Here is an 18178-nt window from a genome sequence, read left to right on the forward strand (position 1 = left end):
ATTTTAATCTTAAAAATGGATAGTGGATTATAAAAAAAAATCCTTGATTTTTCAGGTCCTACCTGTTCATTTGCTTTCTGACCTCCAGTGATCTGCCCCAGGTGTATTTTTTGCTTATTGTTAGTCTAAAAGTACCTTTCTTTGTACTATATTCTTTATTCTCAAGCTTTCTTTATCTGCCCCAGTGCCTCTGGTAGTTTTCTGTCTTTTTTGCTCTCTCCACAGTGGAAGTAGCTGGGACTCACATTTCTGTTCCATTTTTGTTGTCCTTTTCAACACAGTGTTTTTCCTGATCCTGCTCTATGATTACTCTTTCCACGATGTTTTCGCCCGAGCTCAGTGAATCCTTATTTGTTTGTCAGCCCAAGCCTGATGTCAGACTACTCAGTGAGCTTCCACTGGTCTTTCATGAGGGAAGCAAATTGCTACTCGTTAACACCCAACCACTTAATTAGCAATGCTCTCTATGGAAGAAGTATCTGAAAGTACAGCCAGAGAAGGGATGCGCATAGTTCCTGGGAAATGTTCCATTTTGTGTTGACCATGATAGTCTTTAGAGATCTAGTGATCCCAACCAACACGTTACACATAGTCTCAAAATGTGAGAGACAATACAGTGTTGCATGAAGAGCAAAGGCTTTTGAGTTGACACACCTCCCTTTGAATCCTCTTTCTACCATTTATCTGTGTGACCTTGACCAAGTCAATTAACCTTTCTGTGCCTCAATTTCTTCATCTGTAAAACAGAGATAACAATGGTGCCTAACTCATAACATGATGCTGGGCACAGAGCAGGTACTCAATTAACCATAATGGTAGTGTTAGTGGTTCTGGTATGTGGAAAAATGGCTCCAAATATGGCTGCATCCTAATCTCAGGAAATGGTACCTCTTGCCTTCTATAGCAAATGTGACTTTTGCAGATGTGACTAAGTTAAGGATCTTGGGATAGAGACATTTTCCAAAGTTATCTGAACAGGAACTAAACATAATCACAAATGTCCTTAAAAGAAGGAAGCAGGAGGAGACATGATCACAGGAGAAGGCCATGAGAGCAGAGAGAAATTTAAAGAGTCTCTGCTGCTGGTTTTGAAGATAGAAGAATGCGTCTTGAACCAGTAAGGCAAGGAAAGCAGCTCTAGGAGGTGGAAAAGACAAGAAAATGAATTTTCCCTTAGAGCTTACAGAGGGAGCTCAGCCCTGCCAATAACTTGGTTTCAACTCAAGGAACTAGTTTTGAACTTCTGGCTTCCATAACTATAGAGAATTAATATGAGTTTTTTAAGCCATTAAGTTTGTGATAATTTGATATAGCAGCCATAGGAAATTAATACAGTGGCAATATTTGGGGAAGTAAAAAATGACTCCAAATGAGCTGATAATCTAAGAAAGGGGATATGGCAAAGGCTGACGTGTGGCATGGAGAAGCCCTCTACGTATTAAATGTGTGCCTAAATGCATGGTTAGAGGTATCACAGTGCCGTGTGTTAGAGGAAGAGCAGAAGGAGAAGCTCAAAGGGTCGAGCCATGTGTGGGGATTTTAGACATTAACAGAAGTGAGGTCTTGCAGAGAAGGGAGGTGATAAATGGTGGTCGAGGGTGGGATGCGAGAGTGGAGGGTGGCTGAGGAGATGGTGGAACACCCTATTTAGGAAAGAGATCAGTTTAGAATTTCCCTGGGCAACCAAACATGCTAAGGAAGAGAGGAAACAGATTTAGAAAAAACAACTGGTGTCCCAGAAACAAAAGGAGTGCTTTTCTATTGCTTTCGGTGCCATATTATTGATAGAAAAAGACAATCCAAGAAAAGGAATTCTAAAAAAAGTCCTGTCATGTTCAAACTAAGTTAATACTCTTTGCAGGAGACTGCCTTCAACTTAATCTATTTCTAGCAGTACTGGGAGAGGCCTCGCACTGAAGTGGTTTGTTTCAGTTGAACTCTCCACGTATTGTATGTAATTTGGTATTTCCTACAGAACACATTGTGCCTTTGCATATGGCCATGCCTCCACACATGCTATTTTCTCTCCTGCAATATCCTCTTCTTCTCCCTGATCCCAGCTGGCAAAGTCTTGCCCATCATTCAAGTGTGACCTCTTTGAACCAACCTCCATGCTAATTGCACTGTCTAGTATGTGTTTTCTAGCAATTTCCACAGTTGATTGTAACCATATTCGAGGGCTTGTTACTCCCTCTCCACTAATCTCACCTCTCCCTCCAATGAACAGAAAGATCCCTGAGGGGCAAATACTAGTCTACTGATACTTGTGTCTTCTACTCCCATGGTGCTTGGCATTGAGAAAGCAGTTGATTAATGAGAATGTATGGATGGATGAATTGATTCATTGATTGTATTTTGCAGGCAAAGTTATCATGAGATAAAGAAAATAATAAAGTTCATGAATCCTAGGTCACTGTCTAAAGAAAAGAAGGCCTTCTATTCTATTCTTCCAAAAGTAAAAAAATATATATATAAAAAGAGCTGTTTCATGCATGGAATAAGGATTAATTCCTTTCTCATATATTACTTAGTTCAAACTACAACTCAATATCTGAGCTAGAATTTAAGAACACGTTTTCTTCATTCCCAGATCTAATTTGCCATCTCTTTTATGACATGATTTTTTCCCAGCTGTATTGAAACATAATATTCAATTAGTTGCTTATATTTACATTGTACAATTCAATGAGTTTTTTTTTAACTATAGTTGGCATACAATAATATATTAGTTTCAGTTGTACAGCTTAGTGATTAGAGAGCTATATAACTCACAAAGTGATCACCCCACTAAATCTAGTACCCCTCTTCCCCCTTACATATTTATTACAACATTGTTAACTATTTTCCTTATGTTACACTTTATATCTCCATGTCTGTTTTGTAGCTATCCATTTGTACTTCTTAATCCCTTTGCCCTTTTTCATTTCAGATTAAAAAACATACACATACTAAAAAGGAAAGGGATGGAAAAAGACAAGGAGAATAACAAAATGCTATGTTAAATGCACACTGATTTATTTTCAAGTATAATAAAGTACAGGCTCTTTTTATCTAATGTATTGCACATGTCAGGGAAAATCATCTAAGCTTCATATTTTTTTAAAAAAAGATACATTTGTCATTTTCAGTGTAATTATAAATGGATGCTACTAATATTATTTTATTACAAAAATAGAGAGTAAGACACATCACATTCACATTTGGAATAAAATTATCTTACACAAATTGAAAATATCACTAATAAATTATCAAGTGATTAAATATCAATAGCATCTTCCCACAATAAGCAAGCAACTTAAAGGCTTACTTAGGAAATCCAAATCTCAGCAACATGTTATAAATGATTTTATCTTTATTCCACATCCATTTGAAGTATTTGGCAAATTTAGAATTACATAGTTAACAACCTGGCTCTAAGAGTTCATGCATTACTGTGAACAGAAAAAGTTGCTTCTCACTACCGAACAGGGTAATTGTGGAGAAAAGTGAAATCGTACATTTCCCTCATATAGCAAACATGTACTATTTGATCACTTCCTGGGTGTGCAAGGCCAGCCATTACAGACCATACTAATATGTGTACCAAGTGTGCCCAGTTACTGTACTTTACAACTATTGAGAATTTCTAGTCACATTTGTTTATAAACCACACAATAGAATATTTCTTAACAATTGAAAGACCCTAATCAGTGTGATTAAAATTGATAAATGGCTAAAAATATATATATAGTGCCTTAAAAAACAAGCAACTGGCATTTTAGTATTTCCTTATCTCAAGTAGCATTTGCCCACTTTTATTACTCTGAAATCAAGTCCTGTGCTTGTGATAGGAGAATAATTTTGTTGGACTGAAACACCAGAAAAACTCAATTCTCTTACCCACTCACTGAATCTTTCTTACCACAGATGGTTGGATATTATTCTAACACAATTTCCGTCTTCTCTCTCTCTCCTCCCATTGTTTTAATTTTGTGGCTCCATCCCAATCTTCATTATATTTAAATCTCTAAGAAATTACATCAATGTACCGGTTTTAAAAAATTGTCTTTTTTCCAAACTGCCATAAAATTTGGAGAGAGAAAAAAGTTTATTTTATTCATCACAGCACATGACTTGGATAATCTGGGCTATTTTGCTTTCTTAACTATAAATTATCTCTAAAATTTTTAAATTTTGGGTATTTTTGAAAATTTTTTATAAAGATGATACATTTTATGAAGTATAAGATTAATAATGTCCATTATTGACAAAATCAATGTATGCACACCTGAGTCGAAAATCACATACAAATAGAACTGAAAGGAGTCATGAGAGGAAATGTTTTTAAATATCACCGTATATCTAAATGCTTCATTTTTATAGAAAAGAAATAAGCACTTTTACATAATTGAGGAGGGACAGCTAATTCATGATCATGATGGTTTAAATATAAAAGGAAATGAAAGAAAACGTAGGTTTGGATTTCGAATCCTATTACATTATGAAACCACAATTGTAAAGATGAGAAACACATCTTGAAAGCCTAGTCCACACGCGTGAGCCCTCCACAAAATCCCTTTGCCATTTTATTACATACTTTTTTACCTGTAGCAGTTGGATCTAATGAAAGGCTAAATCTTGCCTTTGTGTTAGAAATGGAATTATTTTTTCCCTCATTCTAAGTTCTCCTGTAACCAGCCCCAGGGCTTGGAGAGCCTACTTTATTGTTCATCATTTGTATTTATCACTTTTACAGAAGCCGTGGGGTGCTCAGAACTATACCATACTAGTCAAAAGAAAACACAAACCCCCTGCTCCTGGGCCCAGACCATTATAAGCATTTACAGAATCCAAGAAAAGGAAAGTATAGTAGTGACAAACAATGTGTCCAGTGGGGGAGCTACTTAGGTTACCTCTGAGAGGCAGATTCCAAGAGGAGCCAGAAGAATGGGTAGCTGAGAACCCTTTCTTCCTCTTAACCTGACCACCCACTACAATGACTTCAGGTCAGCAGGCTACCTTGGAACAGGAGCAGGTGGCAAGCTCAAAATGGAGCAAGCCAAGTATTCAAGTCACATAATGGGAGGGGTGAAAAGTATGACTCCTTATGAGGCAAATGCCATTCACCTGCAATCTACGTGACAGCATTCAAGGTCAGGAGAATGCCTAATGAAAGAAGAAAGAGAATCTAATCTAATCTAATCTAATTTTTTACGAGTACTCAGAGAAAATATCTAAAAAACTGAGGATAAAAATGTTGCATGGTAATGACATACACCTTTGCCCTTACACGGACTTGATTTCCTCTTTCATATTAGTCAATAAATGCAATTTCCTTCTGAAGTGTGCTTTTTTAATAAATAAAATCAGTAGGATTCTAAGATAGGTGCATTTTTCTGTGTGAGAAAGTAATGCATTTGGTTTCATTTCCTCCTGGTATCATTATCCTTTGCCATCAGCAACACTACCAAGATTGGAACACTGATTTTAATATTTCATACTTTAATTGACTATAGTTCTCCTATATATCTACTCAGTCTGAAATTTTGGATGACAGTATACTTTCAGCTCAACCTATTTTAATTCTTACCCTGGACTCTGTGGAATCATATGATAGCAGGTTTAAGGCTAATATTAACCACTTATTTTTGGCAGATTGGCATAAACATTATTAAATAAGCCAAAAAGTCAGGTAAAATATGCTCAAAATCATTTTCATATTTATTTTTGTAACCACAGTGCCTGCCACATAGCAGACACTCAATAAATAGTTGACAAAAGAATCATGGGGGAAAGTACATAATTAGAAGGATGAAAGAAGAAAAATATCTCCATATGCAATTATTAAAAATTCTTTCCAATCATGTTTAAGTTTCCATTAATGTACTTACAATTACCAAAAAGTAAAACTCAGATGGATGTCGTTACACATCCAATGATTGTGATTGGTTCCAAAAGAGCTATAGACTATATATTAAAAGGAGAATAATTTCTGTAAAGTCCTCATAACATAAAACTTGTCTTTTTTACATAATATAAACGATAAATGTGGCATTAGAGTTCTGCTTCTTTCTCCAAAGGATATTTTTTTAAAGTATCACAAATGTCATCTCATCTATTTTTAAACAGAGTGCTGCTGGATAAACAGCTGAACTGTCTAAACCCAATGGGAAAATTCGAAATTTAAATAAGTTATTTTATCTCATTGAAAATAAGTGGTGCCAACTGACACAGAACATATGGGGTTTTGCATTCAGTTTCATGTAAATTTTCTTAACTTTGAATGTAAAATTCTAGACCAAGCTGAAAAAATAGAAAAACAGAATATACATAAGAAAGATTCTCATTTCTAATTCCTCTACCCAACATTCATTTATTTCCAGTTATAACTTCCTCCTTAGGTTTGTTTGTTTGTTTTTTGTTTTATGTGTTTTGGGTTTTTTTGCAAGTGATGGAGTAGTCTCTGGATAAGGCTGTAGATTTGTGGTGTCACCACAGATTTCATCTTCTTTAATAAAAATGGGGTTGTGGTTTCTCCACAGAACGCATTTTTAAATAAAATTTATATCTTAATTCTGAAAAAAATACAAATAGTACACAATGGCATAGAGTTAAAAGTAAAAGCTCCCTTCTGCCCAGTCTCCCCATCCCTACTTCCTAAAGATAACCATTATCATTTTAACATTTTCTTCTGATACTTTACGCATACATTTATACACAAATATGCATATCTGTGTGCATATATATGTACATGAGCACATTTTAATTTTTAATTAATTGGTATCATTGTAAATACTGTTAAGCACTTGGCCCTTTTGCTTATAGTAGATATTAGTCTCCTTTCCATATCAGTACATGTAGATCCACCTCATTCTTTTTAATTGCCATGAAATGCTTCATTAGATAGGAGTGTTCATTCAGTTAGCAAAATGTTTAATACTCATGTGCACACTTCCAGACACTGAAAATGCAGAATTGAACAAAACAAAATCCTGCCTTCGTGAAGACCACATTGTACTATATTTTTCATCACATATGGAGGAACTAGCATAGTAACAATATACATGGAGGAACATTTTCAGTATCACAGTTTTAGTTTTTACAAAGAATGTTGTAATGAAGCACCTAGTATATAAATCTTTATATCTACTTATCAGATGAATAAATTGCAGATATTATTTTATATATTTAGCCTTTCAATGTTTTCTTTATATCGTCAATCTCTTTATAAATAAATTGTAAATTTTTCATTGTTAATGAATGCAATCATAGAATTTTTACATTGAGGTACTCTATCTTTTGTAAATCTACATACTCAAGTTCTTTAATAAAAATATTAAAATGTATCTGAATTGAATTCTCCTGGTGTAGCCTATGATAATGCTTCAAAAGTAATCAGGTCAGATACCTCACTTTCCCTAGACTTTTATTGATCACATGTGCTAGAAACTTCTGATTTAACTATTTCATGATACCCAAATGCCTCCTGGACACAATTTTTATATCTTTTTTTGGTTTCTGCATAATAATAAAAGCAAAGGTGTTTTATAAGCCAAAACAAAGCAAATAAATGTATTTCTTCATTCATAGAAAATTCAAGAAAATTATGCCTCTTATAAAACGGGGAAGAAAAAATCGATTGTTTCTTACGCAATTCTCATTTAGAAAGCCATCTCCCAAAAAAAACAAACCCAGATAAGAAAATCACTTCCGAGTTTCTCTTGCCTCTATGCTTTATATTTATTACAATTGAAATAAGGTCAAAATTTACACACAAAAACACCATGGACAGAAGAAGAGAAGGCATCTCAGTTGCCAAATTGATGGGTGTACAGTAGAGAAAGTTAGTCTCACCCTCTCTGCCTCAGAGGTTGGGGGGCTACTAAGATGTTCCCCCCTTTTAACCTCCTGCTACCCCAAGTGGCCTAGCCACCCCCAGAATATATGCTCTATGTTCCAGACTTCTTCTAGTATTCTTGGGACACTTGACTTCTTTGAGTAGAAATTAGGAAGCCACTTAAATGTTTGTTTTTTTTTTCCAATTTAAGAACTATGCTCCACTGAAAAGAAGTTTCCTCTGGCCATTCTGACACAAAACAATTTGTTTTGTTTTGTTTTGTTCTGGACGTTGTCCAAATCTGTCTCAGGGAAAAAGAAAATAATAGGATAGCAGAACTGAGTTTAATTTAATCCTTTCCTATTAATTCAGAATTTTTTACTCAGCACAAACCATTACAAACTTGAGTAGGAGGTTAAGTGCCCACTCGTCCAGCTGTAGTGAGGTGTGTATGACTTGCGGAGAGCCAGTCTTGTTACTAGGAAGTATCAATATTTGAAGAACCCTAATCAGGTCAGTTTGACTCATTACTAAAAGGGTAAAGAAAGACAAAAAAAAGGTCAAAAAAAGTCTTTCTAAAATGAAATATAATTGTATAGTTACTTTCCATGGATAGTGCACAACATCTGTAATAGGAAAAACATGATCACTGAATATGGAGTGTGCATATATGTTCATGTATGTATGAGAAAAAGAAGTTCCCAGAGACCGGTTTTGTTATGCTTCTTCCTTTCTACGCATAGAAGCCAGCTTCCATTTTTGTCCATACAGAGAGATCAAAACACTTTTACAAACTGTTGAAAAGTATTTATATAGATTAATTATTTTTCATTGGATAGTTGCAGTATGATGAAGCTGAAAGCACACAGGTCCAGGAGAGAAGAGATTTGAATTAGTCCAGTTCTGCTCCTTATTAACCATATTAACTATAAGTTACATTCTGGATGTCAGTTTCTTCATTTGTAAATGAGGAGTCGACATTTACCAAAGCGTAATGTGAATAGATGTTACTGTGAAGAAAAGGAACTGAATTTGATAAACTCATGATATACTCAGATTTTCTTCCTGGCAGACATCCTGGAATCTTTAGATGGCAACTCTCTAAGGGAGTATTACAATATAGAGAGCATTTCCCAGTGTCTACTATCTTGGAACCCTCTTTCATAGGGCCTTTCTAGGATGAGTGATCCATAAAATGTGCCTTAAATCCACTGGGTGAGATAACAATTTTAGCATTCTGCTTACCTGGCCCTGCCATGGTGTAGGAATGGGCTCCCTGGGCCTCGTAGAGTTCCATTGACCCAGCTGTGGGATGTGGTTGTGGTTCCCATAAGATCTATACAGGAACCCCAACTGCTGTTCCCTGGAGGCCACTACAGCCTGTCTTCTGGAAGCTGGTTTTCCATCCACTCCCCAAACCCACTACCATGATTCTACATCCCCCACCTGCTCCTTCATGCACAGGAACCTCTCCTGACATGTACTGCTGAGTTCCCTCTGACTTGCCCACATCAGATGCCATGTTTCTTCCCTGCCATTAGTGAAGGAAAATCCAAGACTAAACCTTCCCATAACTCAGGCAATGTAATAAAACATTTGATGAGCAGTTTTATTTTATTTTATCTTATTGTTTATTCGATTTGATCTTTTCCTTGGAACGTGGAATATAGGCATGAATAAGACATAGTCTCGGCCAGATGAATGGCATGATCCCTCCTCTCAACTGGCTTACAGACTGGCAGGCAAGACACATTTGTAAATAATTTGTTTTAAAATAATATAATAAGTGTTACCTTATTATATGTGCTGATTGTTAGAGTAAATACGTTTTTCAGGTTAGCTCTGTATTTGTTTTATTAAGGCAGGCCATTATGGAATCCTTGGTCTTTTAGAATGTAGATGTCTACGCCCAGGCTACCCTGAGCAAGCCCAATCCCATCCGATCTCAGAAGCTAAGCAGGGTTGTGCCTGGTTAGTACTTGGATGAGAGACCACCAAGAAAGACCAGGTGCTGTAGGCGTAAAAAATAAAAAAATAAGGGATCATAAGCTGACAAGGTCCTTGCAACCTATGAGGTCAACCAAAGGTTGCCTTGCCGAAATAAAGGAAGGAAGGAAGGAAGGAAGGAAGGAAGGAAGGAAGGAAGGAAGGAAGGAAGGAAGGAAGGAAGGAAAATAGAATGTAGAAAGGCTAAAATAAATGATGGGCTTCTGAAATTCCTATTTATTTCATGTGGTATGATGTTTGAAGTGACTGTAAATTTTCCTGTCAACAGAAACAAAAATTTCATTACTGACTCCATTGCTCTTAAAAACATATCAATTAAATGATGTGCCAAGCACTCTGTTAGGCACTGGGTACAAAGCCAGCACAGCAGAGGCTCGCTCTTCTTTAATGAACTTTGGGGGCTTTCTGTGGGATTTATACTTAGGTCTTTGACCCAAACTAACTCCTTAGAAGAATGAATGAAACACATACAGCTCATATTGGAGAGAACCTTTTTATCAATAAAAGCTGCAGTGTCTCTTTCTGCCCCTGGAGTCTCATACTCATTACCCCAGAAGCTACGACTTGAGTTCCCATCTTCAGTGATCAGTTCTGTATGGACACCTGGCTAGGCTAGGGTACTCAATTATTTAATTAAATACTAACCTAGGTGTTAATATGAAGGGATTTTGTACATATGGTTAATATCTACAATCAGTTGACTCTAAATAAAGATTACCCTCGATAATGTGGGCGGGCCTTATCCAAGCAGTTGAAAGGCCTAAAAGCAAAGGTTAGGCTTCCCTGAGCAAAATAAATTCTGCCTCAAGAATTTTTCCAGCTTCAGCTCCTTCCTGAGTTTCCAACATACCAGCCTGCCCTACAGGTTTCACACTTGCCACCCCCCACAATCATGTGAGCCAATTCTTTAAAACAAATCTCTGTTTTCTTTCTTTCTGTTCTGCTCTAAGAACCCTTACTAACCCATCATCCCTTAACACTCAGACCTCTGGAGATTCCCCCAAGTGCACTGATCTTCCTCACCCCAAACCCTCCCACCCCCAGGCTGAAAGAGACTTGGAATAACTGCATAATGCATTATGGTTCGGCCCTACTGGATTAAATAAGCTGTAGGAGTTTGCCCCACATGAAAATTTAACCATCACTTATGACATGATTTCTACATGAAAATATCATCTGTATTTCAAAAAACAAGTTTTTATGTAAAAACAAGTTTTTATATATGCTTATGTATACATATATATACTTCAATATCATCTTTATCCATATAGTAAGTCCCTAAAGTATGCGTTACTATCCTCATTTGACGTTTGAGAACACTAAGTTAAAAGATTTTAAAGTAACTGGGCCAAAATCACCTGTCTAGTAAGTAATGGATTCAGATTTGGACCCAGATTCACTTGATTCCAAAATCACTGCACCATTCTCCTTCCTTGTAAGTGAAAACTTACAGGGTGGAAAAATATTCTACTTTCTTCTGTGCCACCTTTGTAGGTGTACTGAGTAGAGGAGGGTTTAAACATTTCCTGACATTTATTAAGGATTTACTATGTGCCAAGTTCTTGTTTTAAAAATTTATTTTTTTCAATTAGTTGACATTCAGCATTATTTTATACTGGTTTCAGATGTACAGCATAGTGGTTAGACATTTATATAATTTACAAAGCAATTCCCCCAATGAGTCTAGTACCCACCTGGCACTATAAATAGTTATTACAATATTTTTGACTATATTCCCTATGCTATAAAGATTTGTTAAGTGAAATTCTAGGTTTAATTATATGTCATTTCCATAAACGAACAATTCAAAATTCTAAAATATGCCATTACTAGTGATTTTTGTCCCAGGTCTATCTATTTTGGTGCTAGATATTTAATGTGTGTTCCCCCTATTCCTAAGTGATAGCTGTTTTGTATTGACATCTACTATATTATCAATTAGAATAGAAAGACAGACATAATTGTTCAAAGGTGAATGAAAGCCTTTTTAAAAATTATTTAATGAATTAGTTTAGTTTTAAAAAATATTTCGAACCCCGCTCCCATAGACTGATATATAAAAACATGTCAACACATTCAATCTCTTGGTGCTAACCCAACTGGTACACCCATTTTATCTGGGTGGCATTTCCAGTTTTGACCAGTGTTCTGGCCAGAGTTATTAAAAAGACTCTGTCATCTGTCCTCATCCTGAAGATAGAGAACTTTAAGAATATTCTTCTACACAAATGCAATCAATAAAAGTAAAGGTAACTCAATTAAAGAAGTATTACTTTAGAGTCTCAAAGCTATTCATTCAATAACAAGCACATATTAAGCTTTTGCTTGACAGAAGTTTCCTTGGGGGAAACGAAGATGAATAATGTTGTCTGATTAATAATGAATGTGATGGGGCTTTACATTGGATGTTCTAAAATCAGTGCTTTTCAAACCAATGGTCGCAACAAATTAGTGGTTAGTGAAATCAATTCAGTGGGTCACAAACAATATTTTTAATTAAACAGAATACAATAGAAAAAATAAGAAATAAGATAGAGTGCATGGCAAACATATACGTTAAGTCTTTCTCTCTTTCAGTTGCATTTGTGCATATACTGGTTTCCAAAGATGTATTTCTTACTGTGAAACGTAGTCAAAAATTATTTAAAAGCTATGGTTCTACAGAGAGGATAAAACGAAAACAAAAGCCTTGCTCTCAAGAAGTGTGCGACTTACTGGGAAGATAAAGCTAATTAATGAACAGCAGAACCCTTAGGTAAAGCAGCTAATGACTAAGGGTTAAAATCAATGTTGCTGATTTAGTGCCCCAGTGAGAATAAGGCCTGGGAAAAATCAATGTGACAGTTTATTACTTATTCTTCCTTGGAAAACTTTACTCACTCAGCTTCCAGGGCAACACACTTTGTTGATCCTTCTCAGACTGGTAGCTTGTTCCTTCTTAGCTCCCCATCTTCCGAGGCTGGATCTATGCCAAGTGGGCTCTGCTCCTGGGCCACTTCTCTCTTCTACAAACACTCATTTCTTAGATCATCTCATTCATTCTCAGAGCTTTAAATGCCATGTGAATGCCCACATTTCTTTTTCCAGCCCAGATGGCCTGAACCCCAAGACTTGTATATCCAGGTCCCTTTTCAACCTTTCTACTTAGATGTCTCATGAGCATCTCAAATTTAATATGTCCCAAACTGAATTTTTAATCTTTGTCCCCTAATCCATGCCTCCTTGAGGCCTCATCTCAGCTAATGGAAATTTAATCCTTCCAGTTTATCATGTCAGAAACATTGAAGTTATCCTTGACTCCATTCTTCCTCTCAATCCTCACATTCAAATCATCATTAAGAAACCTATTGGCCCTATCTTCTACCATCTTCCAATGCTATCACCACTCCTCACCTTCAGCTCTAGTCTGAATGAAAGCCACAGGTCTCACAAGAGCCTGCAAAGCCCATGTGATCTGGACCCCATACCTGCCCATCATCACTCTGTGTTCACTTTCTGTCTTCTCTCACTCCACTTCACCCCCTGGCCTCTGATTGTCAATATTGCTGGCATGTCTCATCCTCTCTTCTTTCTACCTCAAGCACTATTCCTACAGATCTCAGAGCTAACTCCCTCCCCCATTTGATCTTTATTCAGAGGTCACCTTCTCAATGAGGACTTCAATGACCATGCTCTCTAACCTTCCGTATCTATCCATAGCTTCCCTCCTGTACATACACACTCTGTCCCCCATCCCCTGCTTTCTATTTCTCAGTGGCTCATATCACCATCCAACATACATTTTACTAATGTCTGTCTTCATCCTTCCCCAGGAAGGCAGATTTTTGTTTGTTTATACATTGCTATATCCTTAGTATCTAAAGCAGCACCTACTTCGTAATAATATGTTCATTAAATAAATGAAGGAATGCTCTTAAAGTATTTTGGAAAGTCACAAAACAGCAACTTAACCAGTAGTTGAAGGAAGAGAATATCATAATAAAATTTGTTCTAAGAAAACTTCCTTCGAACCCTACAATGAATACTCCAGTTAAAACACTTCCTTTCAGTGGATCTTGAGCTACTTTGGTAATACTGATTCAAGATAGCTGTTTAATATATCACACTGTGTACCTGTTTTGTGTGACAACTCCTGTTAGTTCTAGATATCATGCTGCCTAGAGGAAGTGGGTTGGAATACAGGCTTAAAGTACAAATCCTCAAGACGTGACTTCTCCATATGGTGATCATTAAAGTAGAATTTTATATTACACATGTGTGTAAGGACACCGAAATAGTATTCCGTCAGCCTAGGTATCAAGAACTAGATTTACGTTATTTGAAAGAAGATGGTTTCATTAAATTAGAATGAGTGGGATTCATGAAAGAAAGATTCTATTTTGGCCCATTGAATGCAGCGTACTTTTAGATGTTGTAAATGTCACTTGGAATAAAAAGCTCAAATAGCACTGGGGTGGAATAGTAATCAGATAATAATGATACAAAGCAGTAAATTTTGAGTTGTATCTCTTCTTAAACATTGTTTGTTTTTTTTCTTTATAGATGGCGAAAGTTAATAATTCACTTAATTTATAGTAATAATTTATAGCCTCATTTGAGAAAGTTAGTATCCCAAAATCAATGCTAGAGAAACTAAAGGGAAACATTTGCTGAAAATTATTTCAATGTACATAATTTTTTAATTAAGTATTAATACTGGAGATGACTGACTTCATATTTCATAGACTCCAAAAGAGCTATACCATTTGCTCATAATAAGGTTATCAGACTTCAAGATTTAAGGGAAAAGGTCCATACTCATAACAATTTGACAAGTGGTAGAGTTGCAGACATGCTGAGAGATTTATAAGATTTTAGCCAACACTGAAGTTTAGTTCTATGAATATTTCTGCATCCGCACTTCTGTTGACCCCAGAAGGAAGATTACTAACCCTCTACTCACATATCTGCTCCCAAACACCAGACACAGAATTCTAGTTTGCCTCAGGAAATTCAATTTTTGAATTAAAGATACAGATTGCAGGGGATGTGGTAGACAGATATCACCACACTAGTGACTACGACAATAATGGAAAAATAACAATGGTTTGGCTAGCCATTGCAAGCCAACAGATAGCCTCCAATATGCCAGAAAGACATGTTAAAAGTGAACAGTTGCATTCAAAACTAAGAAAGGGCTTTAAATTAGCTTATTCATCATATATTCAGAAATAAATATATTTACCTTAGACTTAAACCTGTGTTGTTTTTATCTTGCAATCTTTAAGGATGTTTGTTCTCTTCCTTATATTTCACTAAAATTGTGTGTTCTGTGGACATTACTTTTTAAAAGTCTTTTGGTTCTTCTGAACATCCAGACCTCACTACTTATTACATGTGTCAAAATGTTATAGCACTATATTTCCCAGCAACTTAATTCTCATTTAATGTTTAATGGAAAATTATTGTTACTAAGTTTTGAAAATTATAGATAGCAACATGGTATGATGAAAAGAACACAGAAATTTGAGCAAGACAAACCTGGCTTTCAATTCTGACTATGATTTACTAGCTGTAAAATTTAGTGTAAGTTATTTAGTAGCACTAAGTCTCAATGTTTTCATCTTTGCAATGGGATTAATAACATAGTGTTTCTGTATCATGTGAGATAACATTTGTGTATTACGGATTATAAAATGGCTACCAGCAAGTCCTAAGACTAATTTCTTCCTTTTTGATGTACTGAATGAGCAGAAATATCTTTGTCCCAGAATTCCAAGATTCAGAGGCACTTGCTGATTGAACAGGCTATGATCACATGCTCTGCCCTGAGCTGAGCAGTGGAGCTGGTGAATGTACTGTGCAGATTGGCTGAGACCAACTCCTCTGTTACTCTTGAAACACGGGAGCTAGAGGGGGCAGGGAAAGTTTCCACAAAGCAAAATCACAAGGATATGAATGCCAGAATCAGAACTGAGAGCAGGGTAGCAAAACCCACAGATGTTAACTACAGTCAAAATACAAGGTGGACAATGGATAAAGTTAAATTTTCCTCCCCTGACCCCAAATTATACTGGAGTGTAGCATATTCATTGCTACTTCTTGATATAGAATCATAACTGCATTCATAACAGATAGTGCCCCCTTTGACATTAGCCATCACCTCAGTAACATTTTCTTCCAGGCTGCAAAGGCTCATGGATGCCTCCCCTCCTTTGAGGGTCACAGATCTTGCCCCTCTGCATTTCCCCTACGGTGCCATTTCTCAATGACGTGCATGCACTTCACACACATATGTTCAACTTCTAAGGAACAGTTTACCACTGGGGAAGAGGACTTATAAGAACAAACTACAAACCCAACAGGTAATTGTGTATTAAGGAGGTACTGAAATTTAATGCTCAACTCAGCTTGTCTTGCTTTAAAATTGTTTTTACTCTTTTTCTTCCTTTATCTCCTAGATTTGTCTAATCCACTTAAAATTTGTAAACCCCTTTGAGACCAGAGACTATGTTTATAATGTCCTTTTGGTGTATTTACCTAGCACTTGTTATGGTGCTCAGTACCCTGTAGATACTTACAAATGTTCATGAGTGAAAATAATTCTATAGGGTCATAGTAAAGGAATCACCATTGCATAGCACTGTTTACAAAGTTCTATTAAAGAGGAATTTAAAATGGTATTCAAAGGAGATGTGGCAAAGGGCGTATGCCCTATTTTAAGAGGTAGGTATCTACTCTTGTCTTTAATAGGTAATTTTTAAGCAATCCAAAGCAAATTAAGACTTATACCAGCTTTGAGCTTCAAGGGGAGTTAGAAAGGGCGGTTGCCAGGGAAATCTGATTGGAAAACACCAATCAGGCCTTGAGATCTTCACGTTGCGTTATTGTAATTTTCCTATTCTTGCTCTTTTTTCCTGCTTTTGCTATGAGAAGAGCAAGCTAAAAAGGCTACAGGGACATTTATGCCAAGTCGCATTTGTCAAGTTGAAAGCTGTGTGGAGCAGGAAAGCAGTCCTCCCAGCTGCAAAGAAGATGCAAAGGAGCCGAGTGAGTAGGGAATCTGAGAGCTCACTAAAAGTGCTTAGAAGGCCAATACGTTGAAGCCATTTCTGTGAAAAGTGGTAGGCAGGAACCAGAAATCCAGGGGGAAGGCTACTTATTAATGCTGAAAAACCACTGGAGTGCCTGGAGGCACCTAAAGCCACCCTTGAAAGGTATGGCTCTCCTGTAAGTTTCAGATTTCCCGCAAACTATCCATTTGTGTTTAAGCAGTAACTGATAACAATAGCCAGTAAGGGTGCCACAAAACAGTGAGACAGCAAATGCTGCTTCACTTCATAATTATTTTAAGTGTTCATTATTCTAACCTCCTCACCAGTGGCAGCAAATTAGTGACGAGAAAATATTTACGCTTATTTGAATAGCTATATTTTATTCTTTAAAAAAAATACAGTTTAGTGGTGCGCCCTTTTTTTTTTTTTCTTTTAGTTTATTTCTTCACTCAGTCCACATACATTAGTCAGAGGCAGAGTGATATTATTAAAAGCTTTGGTGTTAGAAAAATGCAGATATGTACTCATTTTTATGACTTCGGGCAAGCCACTTCAGCTTTTCAAGTCTGAATGTTGAAGCAATAAAATGGACATAGTTATGCCTATTTTATAGGACTGCTGGAAGGATTAAAATAAAGTGACATAGGTGTCACCTCCAGCCCTTTGAGGTTATTCCATACATGTCAGTTTATTCCATAAATATCAGACCCCCAGCTTTCCTTTCATAAATACAGTTTTTCATTCTCATAGTTACTCTTCCTCATCAAGCTCAGGAAAGAGCAAGTAGGTTGACTCCACTCGGCCCTTATCCAAGCACCTTCATTTACCTGGCTGCCTTCATTGACATATTCTGTGCTTGGGAAGAAATCAAAAGCTTCTGGGGGGTAGCCTTGCAAATATAAACCTATAATTAATTTCTGCCATTTTAATCGCTGCTCTTTCTTGCTATATTGTCTTTATTTCTACCTCATCAATCAAATGCCTAAGTTGTTTCTCCTAGCCTCTTTGGTTCCTGATGAGATAGAACTTGGCTTTAAATCTTACCTCAGTCTTAGGTTCATCAGTTTTCCTCCCAAATTTCTGCAGTGTGGAATTGTTCACGGAATTGCACTGGCCTCCCCTGGTGTATGTCAGGACATATGCTTCATTTCAGCTGTCCCGGCGTTCTAAGTGTCTTCATTCCTTTTGTGGCTCTCAGATTTCCCAAAATCTCACGCATTTTCATTACTCCAAACCTCACCATCTAACTTCCCATCCTGAGATAATTCACTCTCCAGGAGTCACTCACACATGGCTTCATCTCCCAGCCATTGTCTCTCAA

At 36.6% G+C, this 18178-nt stretch overlaps 1 protein-coding gene across 23 annotated transcripts in view; it reads left to right on the top strand.

Annotated features, from left to right (window-relative positions):
• DLGAP1 (DLG associated protein 1) overlaps window positions 1-18178 on the top strand; it is a 782830-nt gene that overhangs the window by 524603 nt on the left and 240049 nt on the right. The window contains exon 2 of one of the 23 annotated variants that reach the window (XM_016157137.2): window positions 16739-16852. The exons of the other annotated variants lie outside the window; for them this stretch is intronic. Within the exon in view, the coding sequence (XP_016012623.1) occupies window positions 16739-16852 (114 nt within the window). The remainder of the gene's footprint in view (window positions 1-16738; window positions 16853-18178) is intronic. 23 annotated transcript variants of the gene reach the window in all.

This window comes from Rousettus aegyptiacus, unplaced genomic scaffold, assembly GCF_014176215.1.
Source record: "Rousettus aegyptiacus isolate mRouAeg1 unplaced genomic scaffold, mRouAeg1.p scaffold_m13_p_12, whole genome shotgun sequence".
Classification (NCBI taxonomy): Eukaryota; Metazoa; Chordata; class Mammalia; order Chiroptera; family Pteropodidae; genus Rousettus; species Rousettus aegyptiacus.